This window comes from Chaetodon auriga, chromosome 22 (genome assembly GCF_051107435.1).
Source record: "Chaetodon auriga isolate fChaAug3 chromosome 22, fChaAug3.hap1, whole genome shotgun sequence".
NCBI lineage: Eukaryota > Metazoa > Chordata > Actinopteri > Chaetodontiformes > Chaetodontidae > Chaetodon > Chaetodon auriga.
Genome location: NC_135095.1, coordinates 14,833,340 through 14,856,115, shown reverse-complemented (window position 1 = coordinate 14,856,115; position 22,776 = coordinate 14,833,340). Strand labels below are relative to the sequence as shown.

The 22,776-nt window shown below is 43.8% G+C and overlaps 1 protein-coding gene across 9 annotated transcripts in view; it reads left to right on the top strand.

Moving 5' to 3' along the window:
* The window catches only part of magi2a (membrane associated guanylate kinase, WW and PDZ domain containing 2a), a 203,704-nt gene that overhangs the window by 142,236 nt on the left and 38,692 nt on the right, over positions 1–22,776 (top strand). For all 9 annotated transcript variants that reach the window (XM_076722674.1, XM_076722672.1, XM_076722671.1 and 6 more), the window contains exons 7-9: positions 15,057–15,114; positions 16,256–16,377; positions 18,492–18,674. In XM_076722674.1, coding sequence (XP_076578789.1) covers positions 15,057–15,114; positions 16,256–16,377; positions 18,492–18,674 — 363 coding nt within the window. The remainder of the gene's footprint in view (positions 1–15,056; positions 15,115–16,255; positions 16,378–18,491; positions 18,675–22,776) is intronic.

Below are 22,776 nucleotides of genomic sequence, written 5' to 3'. Positions count from 1 at the left end.
AAAATCAGATGTTTGTCGTCACTCTTTCAGCGTGTTTCATGAGACGACGGCGTGTAATCTCCTGGAAAAGCACATACAACCCGGGATGTGCAGTATATGAATGAGCGCAGACACAGGGAGGGAACTCTGATGATGCTCAGGTTTGAAGGATTTTAATCGTACTGGAGCTCTACTTTGTCTTTCGCCACCTCAGACGGCACTCGTGTGAAAGCAGAAAGCTTTAAATCAATCTTAGATTAAGTAAGTGTATTTACTTAAGTGCTGTTATACTTTTGAAGTACTCGTACTTTAGTATTTGGATTTTCTGCCATTTTAGACTTCAACTGCACCACATTTCAGAGGGAAATATTACTTTATACTCAACTGCATTTATTTGATAATGAGTCTCTCTGCACTCGCAGATGAATGAAAGATTAATACTAATGTTTTTGGCCTATTATAGGTCAAAACTGAGCCGATATACAACAGAAATTCTCTGGAATACAGAGGCAAAGTTGATGTTTGAGAGTACAAGGTTCATTTATTTATCATTGTACAACACAGCGAAATGAGAGCTGTATTTCCTTTATGCTCCTCACAAAACAAAAATGACAAAAATGGATGAATGAACAAAAGGTCCAAAAATTAAAGCAGTTTCTGTGGTGAAAATAAAGTTTAAAAACAGTTTCTATGGTGGAGTGCAGAGGATGAGTTCAGGAATCATACAGCCTGAGGGAAGAATCTTCAAAAAAAAACAAAAATCAAAACAAAACAAAACCAAAAAAGGAACCATGTGTTCCTGGATTAGCCCCGCCCACGGAATGTGTCTTCATGCGTGCAGCCAATGGGATCAAAGTGGCTTCGATGTAGTTCTAAGTGGCTTTGATGCAGTACTAGAATGGAAGCAGCTTTAAGGTCACACCAATAAATTCAGCTGCAAACACCAACAGAGTTATACTGATTTGAATTGACACACCAGAGAGATACACACGTTCCAGAGGAGAGATATTCAGCGATTAATTGATTGTTATTCAGCTACCAACGAACACATTTTCCGACAACATTGTCTACTACATACGACTAGTGTCTACTACAGATAACTGTTTTCAACTACAAACTGCGATCTACTAAACAACTACTGTCTACTATGAACAACTACAGTCGAACAGACAGTCCAATGGCGCAGAGAGGCTGCCCAAGGAAACACCAATTGAACAAGGGTCCCGGCCCTGCTCATCAGGACCCTCCAATCGAACCCGCAGAATTCTGCCGCATGCAAAAAGCCTTTCAACGCAGTCAGCAGCAGATCGACCAGCTGAAGATTCAGTTGAACAAGGCGTGGTATGAAAAGGATCAACTGCTGACTGAAAAGAGGAGACTCACCAACAGTGTCTCCAACTTGGAAAGAGAAATTTGCAGACGGGATGAACTTATGAAAGCCAGCCTTCAAGCAGAAACAAGTCCCCAGTCCCAGGCGGAACAGGGCGACCACATCCAGCACAAGGCCTTTCAACCCACTCAGGAGCAGATCAACCATCTGAAGATGCAGTTGAACAAGGCGTGGTATGAAAAGGATCAACTGCGGACTGAAAAGAGGAGACTCACCAACAGTGTCTCCAACTTGCAAAGAGAAATTCACAAACGGGATGAGCTTCTGAAGGCCAGGTCTCAAGAGACATCAAGTGAGACAAGTACCCAGTCCCAAGAGGAAACCATCCAGCGCAAGGAGATGAGCGAGATGGCAGAGAACCAGGAGGGACTGCAGATGACGGTGAAAGATCTGGAGCAGCAGCTCCAACAGAGGGACACCGAAATCGCGGATCTCAAAAAGGAGAAAGACCATCTCTCTGACATGCTCAAAGAGGCCTCAGACTGCACCGAAGTTCTCAAGGAGAAGTTCGTAGAGCAGCTGGCCGAGAAGGAACAGACCTGGTGCCAGGAGATGAGCGAGATGGCAGAGAACCAGGAGAGACTGCAGATGACGGTGAACCATCTGGCGCAGGAGCTCCAGCAGAGGAACACCGAATTCGTGGATCTCAAAAAGGAGAAAGACCATCTCTCTGACTTGCTCAAAGAGGCCTCAGACTACACCGAAGTTCTCGAGGAGAAGTTCGTAGAGCATCTGGCCGAGAACGAGCAGACCTGGTGCCAGGAGATGAGCGAGATGTCAGAGAACCAGGAGAGACTGCAGATGACGGTGAACCATCTGGAGCAAGAGCTCCAGCAGAGGGACACCGAAATCGTGGTTTTCAAAGAGGCAAAAGACTATCTCTCTGACATGCTCAAAGAGGCCTCAGAATGCATTGAAGATCTCCAGGAGAAGTTCCTAAAGCAGCTGGATGACAACACAAAGAAATGGGATACGGTCATGGAGCAGGTGGAGAACCTGGAAAATCTCTACGAAACATCAGCATCTGGCCGAGAAGGAGCAGACCTGGTGCCAGCAGCAAAGAAGAAACGCAGCTTCTGGTTTCACCTGGCTGGACAGACAGAGGAAGACAAGGTAGAGATGAAGGAAAGGAAAAGGAAAGAAAAACAAGAGAAGGAGGAGAAGAAAATGAAAGAAAAACAAGACAAGGAGGACATGAAGAGGAAAGAAAAGCAAGAAAAGGAGGAGAGGAAAAGGAAAGAAAAGCAAGAAAAGGAGGACAGGAAAAGGAAAGAAAAGCAAGAAAAGGAGGACAGGAAAAAGAAAGAAAAGCAAGACAAGGAGGACAAGAAAAAGAAGAAAACCGAGGGAAAGACTGAGGAGAAGAACGAGCCTTTCAGCGGCTGCGTTGGAGAGAAGAAGAGTGATGGTGACAGTGAGGTGGAGGTGCAGGCTGTTCAACTTGTGTACCAGCAGGTCCCTCTTCCTCCTCCCTTCACCCCCTCGGCCCTCCCCCCCTCTCCTCCTCACCCCACCATGTCGTCACCTCCCCTCCAGCCTGTCCTCACCGTTCCCCCCGTCCCCAAATATAAAGACAGCGCAATGGATCAGTGACCACACTGCTTCCTCCTGGAAACACTTCCACCATGTTTCTCAGAGGACTGTCGGGTCACTGACCCATTGCACTGTGTGGGTTTTCTCCTGGTGCTCAGGTTTCCTCCCACTTAGAGTAGTAAATTTGGAATAAAAAAAATTTGGAAAATTTAAAAAATAAAAATCAATTAGAAATCAATCATTTTGAAAAAAGCATGTGTCTGTGAATGAATCTCTACTGTATAAAAAAACTGTAAGATATTATGATGGTTATGAAGAAGAAGTGCTGGTGTCTGTCATCAAATATGGTTTTTTGAGTTACTCTAGATTTCAACAAGACAAAAAAGTCCTGTAACAGGAGCTGTTTCCATACTGCTCAGTGTACAGAAGAACATTTACTCAAGTACTGCTGTTAAGTACAAGTTTGAGGTACTTTAGTCTCTTCTACAGGAAGGAACACCTGCCTGTTCCTCAGGTGTTCCTTAATTCAAGGTCAAATTTGCCATCGATTTTCATAAAACTGTCAGTTTTCAAAATCTACAAGGTTCATTTCTCTCTTTAAAAATTCTCAGAGTTGATGAAATAACATGAAAAAAAAAGGTCAATTTTTTTTGCCTCTTTCTCGGCTGCTTTCCACTCTTCACTCGAATGCTGAAATTAATGCTGGGACGTTCGTACCAGCTGACACAGCCTTGCTGCAACGGGCATGTGGAGAACATCACTCCTCCGGCCGTTTTTGTGGGATGCAGGAAGTTTGCGTCCCACGTCCTGTCCTAACGGTGCAGCTCATAGACGGGGAGGCACGGCGCCCTCCTTCACCTTGAGACTCCCGCAGCAGTCGTGAGCAGAGTAGCGGGGAGGGGCATGCGAAGCTGTCTGCAGAATGATTGATGGGTGTATTATGAGAGCATCCCCAGCAGAGCATGCCTGAGGCCTGGAGATTGGAAGGAGGATTCAAAAGACTGTGTGGCAGGTGTGTGTGAGATGTGTGCATGCTAAATTAGCTGTCAGTTTGTGTGTGCGTATCAGCTGCAGTGTATTTTTTAAATGCATCCAAGCAAACTGATGCACTAAGTAAAGCCCGGCAATAAATCAATATAATATCACCGTCATGATATAAGATCCAGTATCATGTGGGATTTGGTGGTGTAATATCAAAATGTGTGAAGCTGTATCTTAAAGGACCAGTGTGCAGGATTTCGTGGCGTCTAGTGGTGAGGTTGCAGATTGCAACTAACTGAATGCCCCTCACCTCAGCCGAAGCTTGAGATAATGCAGCTTTGTTGTCACAGATTTGCATTTCCACTGGGTGACATGTTCGTGCATCACCATTAACAAGTGCGCCATCGTTTGTTTTGACTCCTGCTGTCAGAAATAGTCACTACAGCATCAAATATGTCTTCATCCACAGCTAGAAATAGTTCCTAGTAGTATTGTTTGCTTGAACTGCATTAAAGATTTTCATCTTGAGTCGAAATGAATGGGCTCGGTGTTGACAGAGCGCCACAGGTGTCACTGGGTTTTTTAAAAATTAGAAGAATATTGTCACCAGTCTTATTTTTTCAACAACAGACTTCTTTCGAGTTTCAGTGTTTGAGAACCAGGAAAGAATCAGTGAATTATCCTACTTGTCTGAGTTTCATCACATTATTTTTAAAAAAAGTCTCCCAAAGCAGCAGCAGTGATCCACAAATTGTGTAGTCATATATTGATTTAAGCATTGTATTTGTTGAAAAAACAGTATTCTACAGTTCTAATTCCTGTTTCTCAGCTGAATCCAGAAAATCCATTACAATATACATTTAAAGATGATTTATTATAATGTCCAAACAGTGCAAGACACTAAAATGTTCATTTTACTACCATAAAAACAAGAGGAGCAGCAAATATTCACATCTGAGAAGCCGAATCCTTACGTTTTGCTCAATTTTCTCGACAAATTACTTTAAAATCACTTTACTTGATTAGCCAACTGGTTTTCTGTGGAGTGACTAATCAAAAAATTAGCTAATAGTTTCAGCTATAATACAATTATTGTCCATACCCTGTCTGCAGTTGACATTTGACATGAAGCAATTTAAGCAAAAATCCTGTAATTTATTTTTGCATTGCTAGTCTAATATCTGACGTTTTTACGTTTTTATTTGTCTGTCTGGACTCTAATTGAGTTAGAAATTAGCTGACTCTAATTAACCTTAATACATAATTTTATCTAATCAGCAGCATCCAGGAGGCTATTCTAAAAGCTACTTTACATAATTATCCTATTTAACACCTAACAAAGGGCCTCGCAGAGTAGCCCCGACTCCGCTCCACTCCTGACCCCACGGGGACGAGGAGACGGTGCAGAGGAGTAAGACTGCAGATGAAAAGTAGAGGAGGAGAACGTCTGTGTGCTTTTATGTGCAACTCTATGTGTTTCTCACATAGAGGAGCCAAATAAAGCAGAACTTTGGAGCCGAAAGAGGAGAGAAAAAGTGCCAGGTCACAGTTCAATACGTCTCCTTCTGTCCCTGGAATGTCCTGATAAGCTGCAAGCTTGTGAGTTTTTTCTCATTTTTATTCCGGCGCTTAACAATTGTTTGCTGGCTGTGAGACGGAGACCGGTGGGACTCTGCAGTAGAGGGAATGTAAGGACATGCATTTCTCTCCACGGCGCAGGTGCATTTAGCAGGAAAACAAGTGGCGGAAAAACAGTAGCTCATTGAAGTGGAGCTTAATACACCAGAGGAGAACGCTGTTGCCAGCAAGTGACGCAATTAACTGATTTGTTGTGAAAGGCACTGCTGTTGCATTGACTTTCCCTGCCACAGCGGTTTGTTGAACATCCTCTGAAAGACTTGAATCAGGAATCTTTCCCTAACGGGACAAAAAAAAAAAAAAAAACGCGCTCATCGTTAATGTCAGTCGGTCTGTGGTGTGAAAATATGTCAGTAAATCTCAGCGCATCAATCTGTGTCAAACCCTGTCGCAGCCGGTGCAGCTTCATCACACTCTGAGCAGATCTTCAGCCATATGACACACTGACAGCTATTAGTATGGATGAGCTCGTGCACCTCCGGGATCCCTAGCATGTTGATTATGTTGTGAGCTTGTGTACCTCATGTTGAATCCAGTATGTTACCAGAGCTGTCTGCAAACTTTTTTGGGTGGCACAAGTTCTCCAAAGTGATGTGAATTATATACAGTGGCTTCATTGCACAGGCCTAATAAATACATATTTACAGTATGTGGGTGTGCAGCGTCTGCCCGCCCCGTTTATCATCAATTTTTTCACAGAACTGAACGTCCTTATTTTGAAGTCTCAGGTCGAGTCTTAAATACAGGCCCCGGAGGATTTAGGGCTGTCGCAAGGTGAAAGTCAACAGTCGTGAATCATGGTGAAATCTTTGGTCATCAGTCCAAAACTTTGGTCCGGAGCTGAGGCACATCCATCAGTGGTGGATTTGCAGCTGTGTCGACCAAAGACAGCCTGTGTCAAAACTGTGACGGCGTCGGAAATTTAGGACCAGTGTGGCTGCTGCTGCTACACTAGCATCTACTACACATTACAGCTTCTAATTTCACAGTCTTAACATCAGCCAAGTCTGTTCTTAAAAGTTCAATATTGTCATCGTTTACGTCCACCAGCAGTCTTCCTCCCTGCCTTTGCTGCTGTATTTCTTAGCACGTAACCGCCACCTGTAGATTGGTGCATTCGTGATAATCCATCGACAGGAATGTGTATCACCTCACCTGCATTCAGATATGTGCACGTCCTCTTTTTTGTGACTCCAATCAAGTGTTACGATAATCATGCCCCGTTGGTCCGACCTCTGTCACTCCAGTTTTATCACTCTCTTCAAGGCTGCCAGACTCCCTTGACAAAAACAGTAATTTTACCTCACTGAACACAGGAGCTGCTGGTGTACTGTTTCCTCCATTGACTAGTCTGTTTATGTTATTGTGTGACTTTGGTGAGTCCGACCTAACCCTTTAAAACACTGCTGTCACACAACAACATAAACAAACTAAGCGATCGAGGCAGCGGTAGACCAGCAACTTCTTTGTTCTGTGAAGTAAAATTACTGCTTTTGTCAAAGGAGTCTGGTGGCTTTGAAGAATGCGTAGATGGATATAACGGCTTCACTTCCCCAACAGACAGGGCCGTCTGGCAGCAAGATAAAATGTTGAACCTAGACTAGATATAGCATACACATAAACTGTTATTGATTTTTATTGGTGGGCCTTTTTTGGAAGCTTCAAAAAATCCCTTCAAACAACCTTTTATTCTCCACCCCACTCCTCCTCTAGGGAAGCAGATGAAACTAATTTGCCCGTCTTGCAGGTGAGGATTTTCTCTGCCAAATCATGTTTATCCATTAACACCCTCAGCAAGGCTTAGAAAACATTGCACCTGACAGGGCCAGTTAGCTTCCCACAAGCGTCCTTTTTCTGTACAACTTTGTCGACTGTGCTTTTGATTGTGACAAGCAGGATGGTGATTATCAGCTCACAGAGTGGAGAGCGAGCCGAGTTTATGAATCATAGGTTATACTCGTTGAGGAAATATTGAGTTCTGTTCATCAGTTCCTCATCATATCTGAGTCACAAACACTAATTTTAGCTCTGTTTATGTGTTATATGTGATTTCCTGAGAAAAAAAATGGTAGCGATAAGAATGAGAAAGACAGACGGCTCAGAGATCTTCACCCAGCACTTGGCTGTGTTTACTTTTCATACAGCAGAAGTTAGATCTGTCAGAAGGTTAGCTGAGGTTTCCACCTGTATAGATTTCTGCTGATCTTCACAGTGGACCTGAACCCTGGATAATCTTAAAATAAATGGTTTCATTTTTCTACAAACACCACTATTTATCACTGTGAACATGGTGGGAATTGAATTCACAGGTGGTCTGAGTGTATTAATGTTCAGTTGGGCAAACCGGCAGCAGGTTCTGTCGCTGCTACAGAAACACATAATGCCCACATTTAATGCCGTATTTCACCCACTGAGTCTGGTCTGCTAGCTTTATCTTCATTACAGCTCCATACTAATAAGATTAAATATGACAAATAATGAGATATTAGACTGTGTGCAACAGGCCTCCGCTTCCAAAAACAATGCTGATGAAATCTTTCCATGTAGTACTTTTGATTTTGTGGATTTCAGCACCTTCTGAAGTTTGTTTGGCTTTGAAAAAGAGAGCAAGTCAGCAACCTGTAGCAAATGATTAACCAACACCTGGAGAGTTTTAGCTAAGCTAGCAGCGTGCTAACATGGTGCGCCACATGGTTTGTTACACAGAACCATCTGGGTGGTCGTCCTCACAAACTGCTTGGAAAGGGCAGCCTGTTGGCAAGTGATTGGATGAACCATCCGCCTATCACCAGCTAACCTTCAGTGAACCTTACAATGTAGTAGGAGATTGAAACACTTGCCAGGAGAAGAACTAAAAACATGTTTTCCATTGAGAAAAACCTTCAGTGCCGTCCTTAAAACTCTACAGGAGCCGCCATTGTTGGCTCTCTGGAGGACACTAGCTTTAATCCAGACTGAAACATGGTGCATACAATCATGTCTAGCCTGAAGATTATTAATTTGTCCGATGCTTTTGGTTTATTACCAGATGAACTTAACTAATGTACTTTGTGTCTCATTAATATTAGCATGTTGTAGCATGGTAACATGCTGATGTTAGCATTTAGCTCAAAGCACTTTTAGTACAGCGTCTCAGAGGCGCTGGCGTGACTGTGGACTCCAGTGATTTTATACATCAAAGTCTGTTTACAGGTCACTTAGGGAGTACTGCTACCTATGTGAAAAAGATGTATAAAGCCTTTTGTGGCTCCAGAGGGACAGGAAGTCATAAATTTACTCAAGTGACTTCTTGTCTGAAAACGAGTTTGAAAATGAAAGAAATAAGTTGGTGTGGAGTTAGAAAGAAGTGAGCCTCCTCATCTCTGCTTGAGGCTAGCAGCTTGAGGCTACATTAGCCACTACTAGCATAGCAAAACCCAAATCTCCGACCCAACTGTTGGGGTTGAAGTTGAATTGTGGGTGATGTAGGTGCAAGATTTTGACAACGACGATATATCTGGTTCTGTTGCATCAATCTGCTCCACCAGTGTTGTATGAACGTGGTGCTGAATCAGTACTCTTCAGATATTCTGCTATGGTTTAATCAAAGAAATGACCAGTATGCACTCTGCATTCAAAATGTAATTTTTTAGAATAAAAGTATAGCACTGCTATAATGTAAAAGTGTAGATCCTTAAGGTCATTTTATGTGAAGGGATATCAAAGTCAAAGCTTCTCTACCTTAAAATATATATCTGTGAATTCATTGACATTTCAAAAAGCAAACTCAGATAATTAAGGCCAGCATTATCACATTGTCTTTGTCTGTGGTGGCATTTCAGAGACTCACCAGCTTAGCTTCCAGTTTGAGGTTTCGATAATTGAGGTTGGACTGAAGGCCTACTTGGACTCTACAGAAGCAGAGTCTGCGTCACTGCTCACAACAGCAGCGTACCAAACTCCATTTATGTGTTCAGAAGCCTGCCAAGTGTGTGTTGTCTGCGCCTCTAAAACACCTTGGCCAGGGGAATATGTGCGCGTATTGACCAGCAGAGACTTTCATTAATCAGTGGAGGAAAGTTTTTCACAGTAAACTCACTGGTTCAGATGTGTGCTGTATTCACAGGTGACATGATAAATGAAGGCCGGCACAGTGCAGCGTATCCAGCAGGACAGGACTTTAATTTTTGGTGACTACAAAAAGGCTGGAGGCGCTGAAAATGTTTCGGTTCAGCCGGCTTGCTCCTCAAAACAGGGAAGAAAAGAATGAAAAACAGAAACAGGACATGGGTAAATCCCCACGGTGTCTGCGGGCTGTGTGGTTTGCCACCCTGCTCCTCAGACCGAGTTGGAAAAAGCAGAATAACAAATGCACAAGCTAGTGAGCATGAAACTTCAAAATAAGGCCTTTTCTGTGAGACGGCATCCGAGAACATGAGATGAGAGGACACTTTAGGGGGGAAGAAGCAGAGATGGAGACAGAGAAGACAGAGGGGAAATAAGGTAAAGAAAAGAGAGAGAGATTATGTGGAGAAGATGCCAGGATGCCTCCTGCTGGTTGTAAGTGGCGCTCCACCTGTGGCTGCAAAGATGGATGTTGTGGCATGACGAGAGATCGCAAACATTTTCCCCTTCGCTTCAGGGCTCCATCGTAAGAGCTCCTACCTGAAAATTTCACACCAGCTTGACATTTCCTTCCCGGACGCATGCAGCATGGCAGTGATAAGCAGCGGCGGCTTTATATGGCAAAAACACACACACACACACACACACACACACACACACACACACACACACACACACTTTCTCTCTCTCTGTCCCAGGGAGTAAGCACTCCATTGCAGGCTGCTGACAGAGAGGTTATATACAACACTCAGTGGAGCCAAACAAAAGGGAGCGAGCAAAGAGACAATCCTCTAAGTTCAGCATTTATCAGCACACAGTGAGAGTAACAGCATTTCACTGTGCATAGGTGTGTGTGTGTGTGTGTGTGCTGCAGCCATGACACCTTAAAGCAAGACTGTAACTTGTGCTGAATAGTGGCCAGAAGTGAATTCTCAAACGCAGAGTAACAGCAGCAGTAGAGGAGAGTCGTAAAGTTTATGATCAGTCTCAGGAACGTCTAGTACAAAGAAAATCTATGGCCAGTTTGCTAACATTAGCCTCCATAGGCTGCTACTTATACCAGACCACACAAGGCTGCAGAAAATGAAGAGATAACTGAGGTTTACTTAAACGTAGATTTATATTTCTATAGTTTTGGCCGTCAGGTTCAGGTTAATATTCATTTATTCATTCATTCATATAAAAGGAAGTTCCCTTTGGCGCATCGCACTGAACATGAAAAGAAAAAAACAAATAGGGCAAAGGTCATAAAAGAATCATAAATATGAAAAAGGAAAAAATACATTAAAATATATCAATAATATGTAATATTTATGTTTTTATAATGAAAAGAGCTGTACAGCCTTTGAAAGCACCATTTTCTATTGGCAATAATAACCAAGTTCAAAGAAAAGCTTAAAATTTGGGCATATCCTCAGCGAGAGTAACCCCTAACCCCAAGAAGATCGATACCACTGTCTCTCATATCTGTCAAAACAAGCTTATGTAACCTTTGAAAGAACACATCACACACTCATTCACTCACAAATCAAAAGCTGAATTCATAAATGACAAAACGCACCAAGTCCAAGTAGCTTCTTGTGGGTAATGCTAGTAAATGTTAGCATCACGTTGCCATGTAAGGGATATTAATGAGACATTTCACTCACTTGTACTGCTGTTGTCCTCTGTGTTTTAGCATGTAGCATGTAGCTTTCACTTCAAACTGTTACGTCAAAAGTTCTGTATTGGCAGTTTAAGTGTATCTTAAGAGCCATGAGGCAGTTAGCTTAGTTCAACAGCTAGCAGGACTCTGTTTAAAGCTCAAGAATGATAACACTACCTCTAATTCTCACAAATTAACACATTTAGAGGTGCTGGTAGGATATATATTTTTGGAGAGAGCAAGGGTGGCTGTTTAGTAGCTAGTCTTATCGCTAAGCTAAGCTAATCCCCTCCTAGCTTCAGCTCCATACTTAAACACACAGACATAGCGGTTTCAGTCCTTTCATAGAACTCAAAAAGTGCATTTTCCCTGAATGAAAGGCTGTGACATCGCTAAAAGGAACTCCAATCAGACCATCATTCAGTCGTTCAACATTTATTTTCATTTTGGATGACCTCATTTTTCATTCTGCCTCCAAAGAAAGTGGCTCAGATGGTCAGACCTCGTCAGGCGCCGAGATTTTAGCATTTGATTAGATGAGTTCAGTGTTACTGTAACTGACATGAACGACAACCCAAACTTAAGAAAATAAGACCCCAAGCAGAAGTGTCCTTTAAGTGCCGTGTGCAGCTTGGTCTGTAGAGTCTGCTCCTGAAAGCACAGACGTTTCTGGTTTCCTGCAGCTCGTCCTGTGGACGTTTTAATAGAAAAGCTTTTCATTGGAGAGAGCTGAGCTACACGACAGCCCTTTGATCTCCTGCATTTGTGTGTGTGTGTGTGTGCGTACGAGAGGGTTAGTGTGTGTGGGTGTAAAGTAAGTAACATAATGTGTGTGCATGTGCATTTGTGTGCGGTGCCCAGTAAAGGTGAGAACATGAAACACTCTCTTTCATATTTAATGACTGGAGATGGGGCTAAGGAATGTTGCAGTGTTCGCAGGAGGTATTCCCGTGGGCTGTCAACCTGCTCGCAGCCCTCTGTTATATCACTCACTACTGCGCGTGTGTGAGTGTGTGTGTGTGTGTGTGTGTGTGTGTGTGTGTGTGTGTGTGTGTGTGTGTGTGTGGTAAGTATGCATTTTAGTGAGCGTGCAGGGAAAAAATAGTGCGTCCTACTGAAAGTTTAATAATTTGTTTTGAGGGGATGGGGGCAGGGGTTCAGAGAAGCATATGGCTCATGCACGAGCGCTGCACCGGCATTGTTTTAATATTTCTGCTCTGCGTGGGAGGACTGGAAGGGATGGGAGTATGCACAGCAACCTATCGCGTCTGTAAACTAGGCCAAGCAGGAACAATAAATGTGCTGCAGTGACCGTACCCAATGTTGTATCCTCAGTGTTTCCCACGAGCTGCAGCCGCGGCCTCGACCAGCCAGAGGGTCCTCGGCAGCCCGAGGTGCTTGAGCGCTCCCTGCGGTTGCTTCCCTTTCTGATTAGGAAGCGTTTTATCTCCGCTCTCATCCTTATTAGCTTCACATTGCCACTAATCGAAGCCGAGCCGCACTGGAACACGCCGTCCCCGCGCTCTGTGCTGGTTTCAGCTTCGATGCCATTAGCTTCTTGTATTATGTCCCCAACTCAGTTTTGAATGATGGTGCTCTATAAAGGCTACATATGGGAATTTGCTGTAAATGCTAATTACTCATTTCTAGACAGGACTTGTGCTCTGTCAGTGAGCTTTGGTTGAAGGGAAGAGGAGAGGGCAACTTTGAGAATCATGTCCAGTATGACTGATGACTGCCAGGGGTTTGAGGAAGATCAGCTTTGATCACTGGGAACAAAGGCAGCATATTCTGCAGTGAGAGAGGCTGAGAGAGCACATATATCTGTGACTTTGCAGTGCTTTTGAAAAGTCCGAGGCCACTTTGGAAATTCAAAGTTAAAGCTTTCTACCGTATCTGAGCAGGTGCTTGTATGTCATCACAATATCTCCACAGCTATTGTACAGATTGCTGTGAAATTTGGTACAGATATTCAAGGTCCCAGCAGGATAAAAGCTAATTACTTTTGTGATGATATGAGTTTTTATCTGGCGCCACCATCAGGTCACAATTTCGGTTTTACCTCCTTGCAAAACTAATGACATTCCCATCAGCCTCAGTTGTACTTTCTGTTTAGTGGCAATTAGCTAATATTAGCATGCTAACAGGCTAAGCTAATATTTAGTTAAACATCGGTATGTTAGCAGTGTTAATGTTAGCATATATCTCAAATACAGCCTTACAAAGCTCTAGCATGGCTGTAGACTCTGTAGTCTTGTTGCTTAAACTGCTTGTTTTTCAAACCAAGGTGTTGTAACTTTGAGGAATGCATCAAGAAACATTAATCATATGGATAGGAACCAAAACTGTAAATGGAGATCCAAGTGCATGCCCCCTCAGACGAACGCATGATACAGCGGTGGATGATCTTGTGATAAATTTCCTGTACCTCCAGTGGCGTCAGTGGTGCATAATACAGTTTTAGGCTTAATCCAAAGTTCAAGCATTGACATTCACTTTGATAACTGTCATTTAAATTCTTCTCACAGCGTTTGTGGTGTTTGATCTCTCTGTCATTTACCAGTAATTGGCTGTCATGTGCTATTTGTCGGTTACTGAATTCAGTCTTTAGCTTGTAACATTTGGAGTCAAGGAGTTGAACACCAATAGGAATGTGCACCAGTTGATGCTGTTAAAGTTCAGCACCCTCAGGCTTTGTGCTTGTTCTGGTTGAAGCTGTTAATCTATGCAAAGTTCTCACATCAAAACACACTATTTACAGCATGGCAAATCTGCAGAGCATAAATATTTTACCGATTTGAATTCAGCCACTGGATCCATCAATATTTGGTGTTATTTTTTAGTTTGTTTTTTTTTTTTTTCGAAAAACTGACGTATGTGCTGCACAGCTTTAAAGAGCCAGTAGCATCTTTGAATCAATCATTGTGACAGGTTTTTGAGAAAACAGAAATGTGTTTATCTCACGTCTTGTCACCATCCAGTTTTTAGAAAAGATGAAATTTCAGAATATTCACAAGCCTGAACGTACGTCCAGTTACCATGTTGCACCATCAAACTCCTGACTTTAAAATGATGCCGGAAACTAATTCAAACTAAACGAAATGAGACAAACTGGGAGGTTTTTAGTGTCACTGACAGAAACTACGGACCTGAAATAACATCATCATGGATAAGTAGTAAAAAGTTAAAAAAATAAATCTTAACTCAGGTTTTACTGAAATCAAACCGGGTGATGAACCTCTCTGACTTCATAGGTGTCACTGATTGTCATCACAGCTGCATCGTAAGCAGTGAATAAGACTGAATGATAACAGGACCGAACCAAATCGAATTCTAAATCAGCATTCGGATGCTGCACGGCTTTTTTTTCTTTTCATGCCTATTCACTCTGTTTTGTACTGTTATTTGTACTTTCAGAGTCCATTCAGGGCTGCACGGGATTGTTTCTGATCCAGTTTCCAATAACTCCAGATGGCTGTAAAGTCCACAAGTCAAATTTATTAAACGCCTTCATGTTTTTATGTTGACAAAACTGACTGAGTTCTATTCATTATTCAGGTGTACGGCCCTGAATAATGATAATTATAATAAGGTTTTATTATCGCTGTGGGTTAACAAGACAGAACATGTACTGTACAATACTGGAGAAACCTGAATAATTACCAGCAGTAAAGAGATGTTGTGAAACGATTCTGCCACAAAGATGTTTTCATGCAGGATCAATATGCTGCTGCGAGTTCATTGAATAAACAAGCCCTTCATTATTGTTGTTTTGTTTTTTCGCAGAGCTTCCGTACGGCTGGGAGAAAATCGATGACCCCATTTACGGCAGCTACTATGTCGAGTAAGTCGGGTACATCTTTAATATGTAATGGCTTGCTTTTGATTTTCAGTGCAGCCCGGTGGTGCTGTGTTAATCATATTTATTAGGAGCAGACTGCCGCTGCAGCCAGGAAGCCGTTCCTCCACTTTTGTCTGCGTGCTGACGGCTCATTGTTTGTTTGCAGGGGGAACCTGATTTGTCTGCGTGCGCTTACCCACATTTCTGCGTTTTCCTTCTGTCCGAAACACACTCGCTGTGCATCTGCATCTGTAGATCAGCTCGTGAGCAGAGATCAGTGTCTCTTTTTATACATTCTGCACGGCTGTTCATCCACATCCACTGCTGCAGTGGCCCGTCCTCTCTGCTGAACTGCATGTCCCCTCCCTGCTCAGAGGTGTCATTTCTTTGGCTGGATGCTCTCCACTCCCGGGCGTGGGGACGGGCCTCTATTTTTAGACAGGCGGGGGGGGGGAGTCATTTGGCTTGACTTTGCTTAAGAAAACCCCCAGAATGACAGTTGACTGCTCGCTGCACTCGCCTCTCGAGATGCTCTCATTGTCCTGCCTTCTCGTCATGTAAATATCATGAAGGGGAAGTTACCAGGCCTTGAGATTATGTAACTATGTAAAAATATAGTCAAGCTGTTCTGTAATTAGCACCGTGATCCTGTGGTGTTCATTAAAAGATAAGGAGAGGAGAGAACGATGGTGTGTGTTTATGTGAGAGCACAATGGAGCCTGAAAGAGTGAGGGAAGTATCTAATGATGACTAATTATTTCACACTGGCAAATTACAGCATTTGTAGTCATTGACTATCTTCCCCCTTGCAAACTAAATTAAGACCGACGTGGGACGTTAAAGGAAATCTCTGTTTCATGTGTAGGTTTCCTCCCAGTCACTGATTCACACAATTCTGCTCGAAAGACGGGCTGAGTGTTGGAAAGCCCAGAATCAGGCGTTTGTTCTTTTTTGCTCAGCAAAGCCGTTCTGCGGCTCTGTTACATAATCTGGGGGACCGGCCATTTAATTAATCATCATAGCAATAGCTGCTGTAGTGCCAGGATTTTTAGATGTGATCTTCGCCGAGAGGGCGGCTAAGTTAGGTGCAGCAGGATGGTGTGAACTCTAAAATCTTTTCTTTCTTTTTTTTTTGTCATCGTAGTCATATAAATAGAAGGACCCAGTTTGAGAACCCAGTCCTGGAGGCTAAAAGGAGACTCCAGCAGCAGCAGCAGATGCAAAGCCAGGGTCTGTCCTCACTGCCCCTTCCCACCATCTACAGAGGTAAGACCACCCAGTGCTGTCTCGGCCTTTAAAGGACAAAAACCATTTACTCCCATTACAGTCGTACTCGTTATCTGTGTTTGTAGAGGACATATCAAGTCAAGGTGTTTTCATGTTGTTAACCTTTCCAGTTTCCAGTTTTTGTAAGTTAAGAAGGTCTCTTATTTGCGTCAGACAATGATGTAATGCAGTGGTTCCCAACTTTTTTTCCATCAAGCCCCCCTTGCCAGCCCCAACTCGTACCTGCATACACGCACTGAAAGAATAAAGTGATTAATTACAAACTTTTATTTGCAAAAATAAAAGGTCAGAGGTAATAAGTAGCTTAATGAATTTAAATATGGACCAAAAATCTGTTTTAATTTGGATTAATTTGGAGTTTTGATTGTCCAGTTGGGTGTGTTATTGGGATTTTATAAATTTAATGTGCACAAATATAATGTTGGTAACCTCACAACCTCAGCGCTGACAAAGTTGTGCGCACCCCCCTGCGACCCCTGGACCCCAGGTTGGGGACCACTGACGTGATGCACCTTGAACTTTATGAAAGAAATTCTTCAGTCTTTGGTTGCTCCTGTCCCAACTTGTTTGAAACATGCATCAGATTCAGAATAAGCAGATATTTCCAAAAATCGATGAAGCCGATCAGGTCACACGTTAAGTGTTCTGTCTTTGTGCTGTGATTTTTTTTTTATTGACTGGTTTCTTGACACCTGGTTCCAGCGCTAACTCTCCACCGGCCACAGCGGTTGGATGTACTGCTAGAAAAAACTGTCTGGCCTGGTGAAGTGGAGGTTTGTTTCCATAGTAACGTAGTAGTCCATCGCTCTGAGTGGAGAGCCTGTCTCCGTGGTTACACTCTGTGTACGTTCCAGTGAGGCTCTCTCTCCTCCCTCTCCCCACCTCCTTCCTCCTCTCCCCTCCAAACTTGGATGCCAGTGGAGGATGCCAGCCCCTGTGCCTCCCTCCCCAGATCCCCTCTCGTTCAGGTCGGCCCGGTGCCCGAGCGCTGCCACAGCCTCGGCGACCTCTCCCGCTCGCCAACTCTGGGTCGCAGGGCGGCCGCGTACGCCACATCCTCCTCCGCCAACGTCTCCCCGCTGCGGCGCGTTCTGACCCGGCGGATGAATTTGTGCCCCCACCACCACCAACAGCAGCCACTTCACACCTCCGCCTGCTCTGTGGTGCTAGAGCAGCCTGTCTGTAGCCCCTTCTCCCTGTGGCACTTTGTCAGTAAGTAGGCCAAGAGAGAAGCAAAGGAGGCTGACTGTCGTTCTCATGGCTGCCTGCGCTCGTTTGACTTACTGTAAGCATGCTAGCTCGCAAGCAAGCTTTTCCCTTGAGGCAGTAGAGGGATTTGTGTGACGAGCGTGTACCGTGACATGTCTTATCGCCTGACATAAGCAGGCAGGAGAGTGTAATCACTCAGTCCATGTCTGGACCAGCGATGGCAAACAATGAGTGTAAACTAGCGCACTAGCCACGACTCCCTGAGAGGTGAAAAGATTGGAGACTGTAAGTGTGACTAAGCTTGTTGGCTGAGATCCTCTCATTCCTGCGCAAGGCGCCTTCCTCCAGAAATCTCCCAGCTCTCCCTCCTTCAGAAATCTCCCAGTCCTTCCCTAACCCTCTCAAGCATCTTCTCTTGGAACTGATCCCTGATTGACAGCATGTCATTCGCTGAATTTTGCTGCTTCCTTGGTAGCCTTGGGATGGGACTGAAGACCTGCACCACTGATGCTCTCTGCACCCCTTCTGCCCACACTATCCCAGCATGGGAGGACAGGAACGGACCTAAGTTTAGCATATTTGAGTGTACGAAAGGGGATGTTGCATTTGTTCCTTGCACGGGAGGCGAAACCATTCAATCACACCTGCATCTTTCAGCACCACAGACCCACCTCTGTCCTCAAGTTCGCTGTTTTGCAGCTAAGATCATACCCTGCCAGTTTTCCTGCGGCTACACCCATGTCTTTCTGGATAAGCTTTACCCATGCCCCCACCCTGTGAGCACTGCCCTGCACCGGCTTTGAGGTCCTTTCAATCTTTGCTCTAAAGCACCCACCGTATCAGGGTTTGTTTTTGGTTAATTTGTGTCTTTGTGTCCTTTATAGAGAAGCCGCTGTTCACGCGGGACCCCACTCAGCTGAAAGGCAGTTTTTTGTCCACATCACTCCAAAAGAGCAGCATGGGCTTTGGCTTCACTATTATCGGAGGCGACGAGCCTGATGAATTCCTCCAGGTCAAGAGCGTTATCCCTGACGGGCCTGCCGCAGCTGACGGGAAGATGGCCACAGGTAAGCCTCAGGCATGGCCGAAACACAAGCTGACACTCCAACAGAAAACAGCACTTCCTAACTTTTATTTAAGCAGGAACTCTCTTGAGATACCCGACGGTGTTAAATACTGGACACATAAGAGAACGCATCCCTCACATGTAGGTCAATAAACCGGGATCTCAAAGACACATGAAAAAGGCTTTTCTCAGAGGTTTGATTCCTGTAGCATCCATCCAGAAAAATGGGTTTTCAAGGCCCTCATTTTTCTACATCCATCTTTTTTAATGCAGCTTACACATTGTCAAATTCAAACAAACAAATCCAAATCTGAACGCAACATGCAGTACTCAAACACAGTCGCATAAATATGCACATCGGATGTATGCATGCATTCTGCGCATGTGTGTTTGCAGGTTTGCTAAGCTAGCACTGTATAAGTTCCGCTTGCGGGTGTATGTGTGTGCACACGCGTGTGTACCGACTGCAGGGTTTTGTTCTTCCATTAATCATAAAGGGGACTATATGAGCACCATAACTCCTGACTGTGGCCACAGGGGGGTGGAACTGCAGCGCATATGCACAGATACACACAAACACACGCACACCAAGACAGAGCAGCTGCACTAAAAGGTCAAGGGAATAGAGCTAGCAGGTTTGTCAGTGCCCTCAGCATGCAATGATGTGTCTGGTTGTATACACTGGAGCAAATACGGAGCTTATAGTGGTCATTTATCAGACATAAAGTAAGCTGGTCGGGGAGCTGCCTCTGTAGTAAAGCTGTCCTCTAAAACACTGAACACTTTCAGAATATTAGGTCACAAATGTCTGTTTTTTAGAAACGTGTGGGCACAGTAGTCCAAAATAGGTCCTCTGATGACTAATAAAGCTTATCCTGACGATACTGCACATGAAACATCTCTTTGTCTTCTCGTCCCCTCCTCTCTCTTTTCATGTGTTCTTCCCCCAGAAATAACTAACAAATCCCTCTCACATCTATACTATCCCACCTCCCCTTCAGCTCATCTCCATCTCTATCTCACCATCCAGCCTCCATCCCCCCACCTCGCCTCCCCAGACTTTGTGTCCTACTTCTGCAGTAACAGAGCGAGCTCCATCACTGTAGCTCAGAGCTCACGAGGACGGCGGCCCGTGGAGGTGTGAAATTCCCAATTCCAGATAGATAATTTGCGCCGCCTTCTCTTCATGACCCTTCCTCACTGTCTCCACTACACGATTACACAATCTGGGAAAACATCACCTCTTAAAAAGCTTTTTATTAAATATCTGATTTACAACTTGCTAAACCATGTGTAATGCAGTGCAGTTTTGTCCAAGATATACTCTGTTTTTTACTAAATATGTTTTTATTTTTGCTCATAGAAGAAATGTGGTGTGTATTAGTTGAGATATTTCTGTGGAATTCAGAGCTGTGAGCTGAAATAGCTTGAGGTGGAGAGGCATAGTTTGGATGCCAGAGGCGGCATTTAATGCAAAATCAAGTGGGTTTGTTGGTGCAGTATGTTTTCAAGCTGGAGAGTGTAACAGATGCAACGCTCTTTCAGCAACCAGGGTTATTCCACTGAACTCTGTCCATATACTACAGTGTTTGTTCTATTCGTAGAAGACAGAATATGCATCACATTTGGCATTTTTATTGATTCAGTGTTTCAATTTATAAAACATTCCTCACCAGAAACACACAGTTGAAGTGATCTAGACGTCAAAATGTTTGGTAATTACACTTCGCTTTGTTATTTAGATAAAAATCTTATTTTATCTAACATGACATGTTGATTCAAGTGACCAAGTTAAAGTGTTTTAACTGGGACGTGCCTTTTCTGGTGTTCAGACAAAAGTAGACAAAAGCAGGCTTCTTATTTTTAACCCGCAATCTTTGCAGCTTATGTGATTAGCTGCTGCTAGCAGATGACTTTTTAATGTTTCCAGCTAATTTGTCGAAATCACCAACTATGTAAAAGTTTCTGAAATATAGGCCTACACTTGATGCTACATGCTAACTGAGGCCAAAGCTGCATGTCCCAGACAAAGAAGCTAGCATCCTCATGAGCTGATGATCCATGTAGAAGACAAAGAAACAGACCTTGCGTTGCAGTGTAGAACTAGTTAGTTAAAAAGCTAACATCAGACAGATAAATACTGCACGGAGGATGTGCTAATCGTGAACAGGGCGTTTTTAAGTGTAAACTAATGCAGTTAGTTAATGATATGCTGCTTGCCCTCAGAGATAAGGCTTAGGTCCTGTAGAAGCTAATCAGCTAGTTAGCAGGACATGCTAATGAATGAAGCTTATGTTAGAGCCTATTGACACTTTAGCAGTCGTCACATCGTAGACTATCTACCATTAAATGTGTTTTGTCTGCAAAATCTTGAGACGCTCATTATTATTCTAATCACACCTGCACGTCTGACACGGCTGTAATGCAGTTTGGACTACACGTCACCCTATTTAGCCTGACGCACACACAAACACTCAGTCACACACGGAACACTGCGGTCTCTAACAAATGCTTGCACCCCGCCGAGACTCTAAACTGCTCTGTTCTGGTGGCCTCGTCTCGGCAGGGCCACAGAGACCTCTCGTTATGTCGACAGGCTCTTGAACACACTATTAGCCGGAGATGAATATGTCATAAAGAATATGCGAGGATGGGACAATGAGAGATGAAGTAGCCGTGTGGGCCTTGGTCCCAGTGAGTGTGTTGTTTACACTTAAGGTCAGTGTGATTTAGAATTTACAAGGGACCTACAGGAGGCTTTATAATGGATGGAGAGAGGGCTATTTGGTGGCCGTGAGGGTGTTTTTTCCTGGGTCTCTCTGTTTACATGTCCTCTCCTCTGCTCTCATATATACGCACACCCGTGTTTCTGACAGTGTGTGTTTATCAAGGGTTGTATTACCCGAATCTTCTGCTCGATTTCATCTGTACTGCTCACAGCATTGAAAAGTTGCACTTTAAAATCTCAACATTTCTCTCGAGACACAGTGTCCCCGTTACTGTGGATAATCCACCAAATCCAGAGCAGTCGTTCCCAACCTGGGGGTCAGGCTGCCTCAAGGAGTCACAAGATGATTCTGAGGAGCTGCGTGATGTTTAACAAGATAGATAAGAACAAAGACATTCTTTTGCTCCATTTCTCTTGTCTTTGCTTTTCTTTCTTTGGAAATGCTGCATAGTTTTACGTCTGCAGGCCTCAAACAATTAGAAAAATTTTAAAAACATGAGGCAGAAACCTCTCTTTGCTATCTATTCTCCAGGCTCATAGAAATTCTGCTGCTAACAACGTTGCTGGCTGAAATGATGTTGTTGACAGATTCTGTCACCTGTAGCAAGAGTAGCTAGTTGATTAAGCTAACGTTAGCTGCATGAGTTAGCTGAGAATGGCTGACTTTTTAGTTTCAGATGACTTGTTTCTTGACATCTGCGTAGTTTTTCCTTTTCAGACCTCAAAAACCGATGGAAATTGAACAACACAAGCTGGTAAAAATTCCCTTTTTCTAACGACCACAGTGCTATAACTTCTTGCCTGTCAAACTGCATATAGACACACGATTGTCAAATTCACCATTGTCTCTAAACCTTGGCAGATAAATCCAGACCCATCTGCATGGACAGGTACCGTAAGGGGTAGGAAAGGGCTGACCCTTTAGATCAAAGCACACATGATAGATTATGTCTCTGTATGTGAGTTCATAGCTAAAACAATCGCTGCTCTCCGTCTGGCTGCGTGTCCTCCCCAGTCATAAAGAATGTGAACTGTGGGCATGACGAGGGCACCGTAAGGTCACGGCGCCATCATTTGTTTTCTGCCAGTGTGCTCAGCTATTGATCCTGACACCGCTGCTCAAGGCAAATGTCGTCTGCGTTTACCCAGATTAATTAAAAAGTCCCTCACGTCACGCTGCCTCGAGGTGTGAGCTCACTCTGTCAATAGCGCCGTTAAAACTTGGAAAGCATTTGTCCGCAACACAGACCGTTCGGTGATATCTTAACCTCCGTTTTACCTCGGCCGCTGTCGCTCAGATCGGTCAACAACTGAGCTTCGCTTCAAGTCAATCCAGAAAAATCAATATGAATTGCCATGTTGTTTTAGAAAAAGT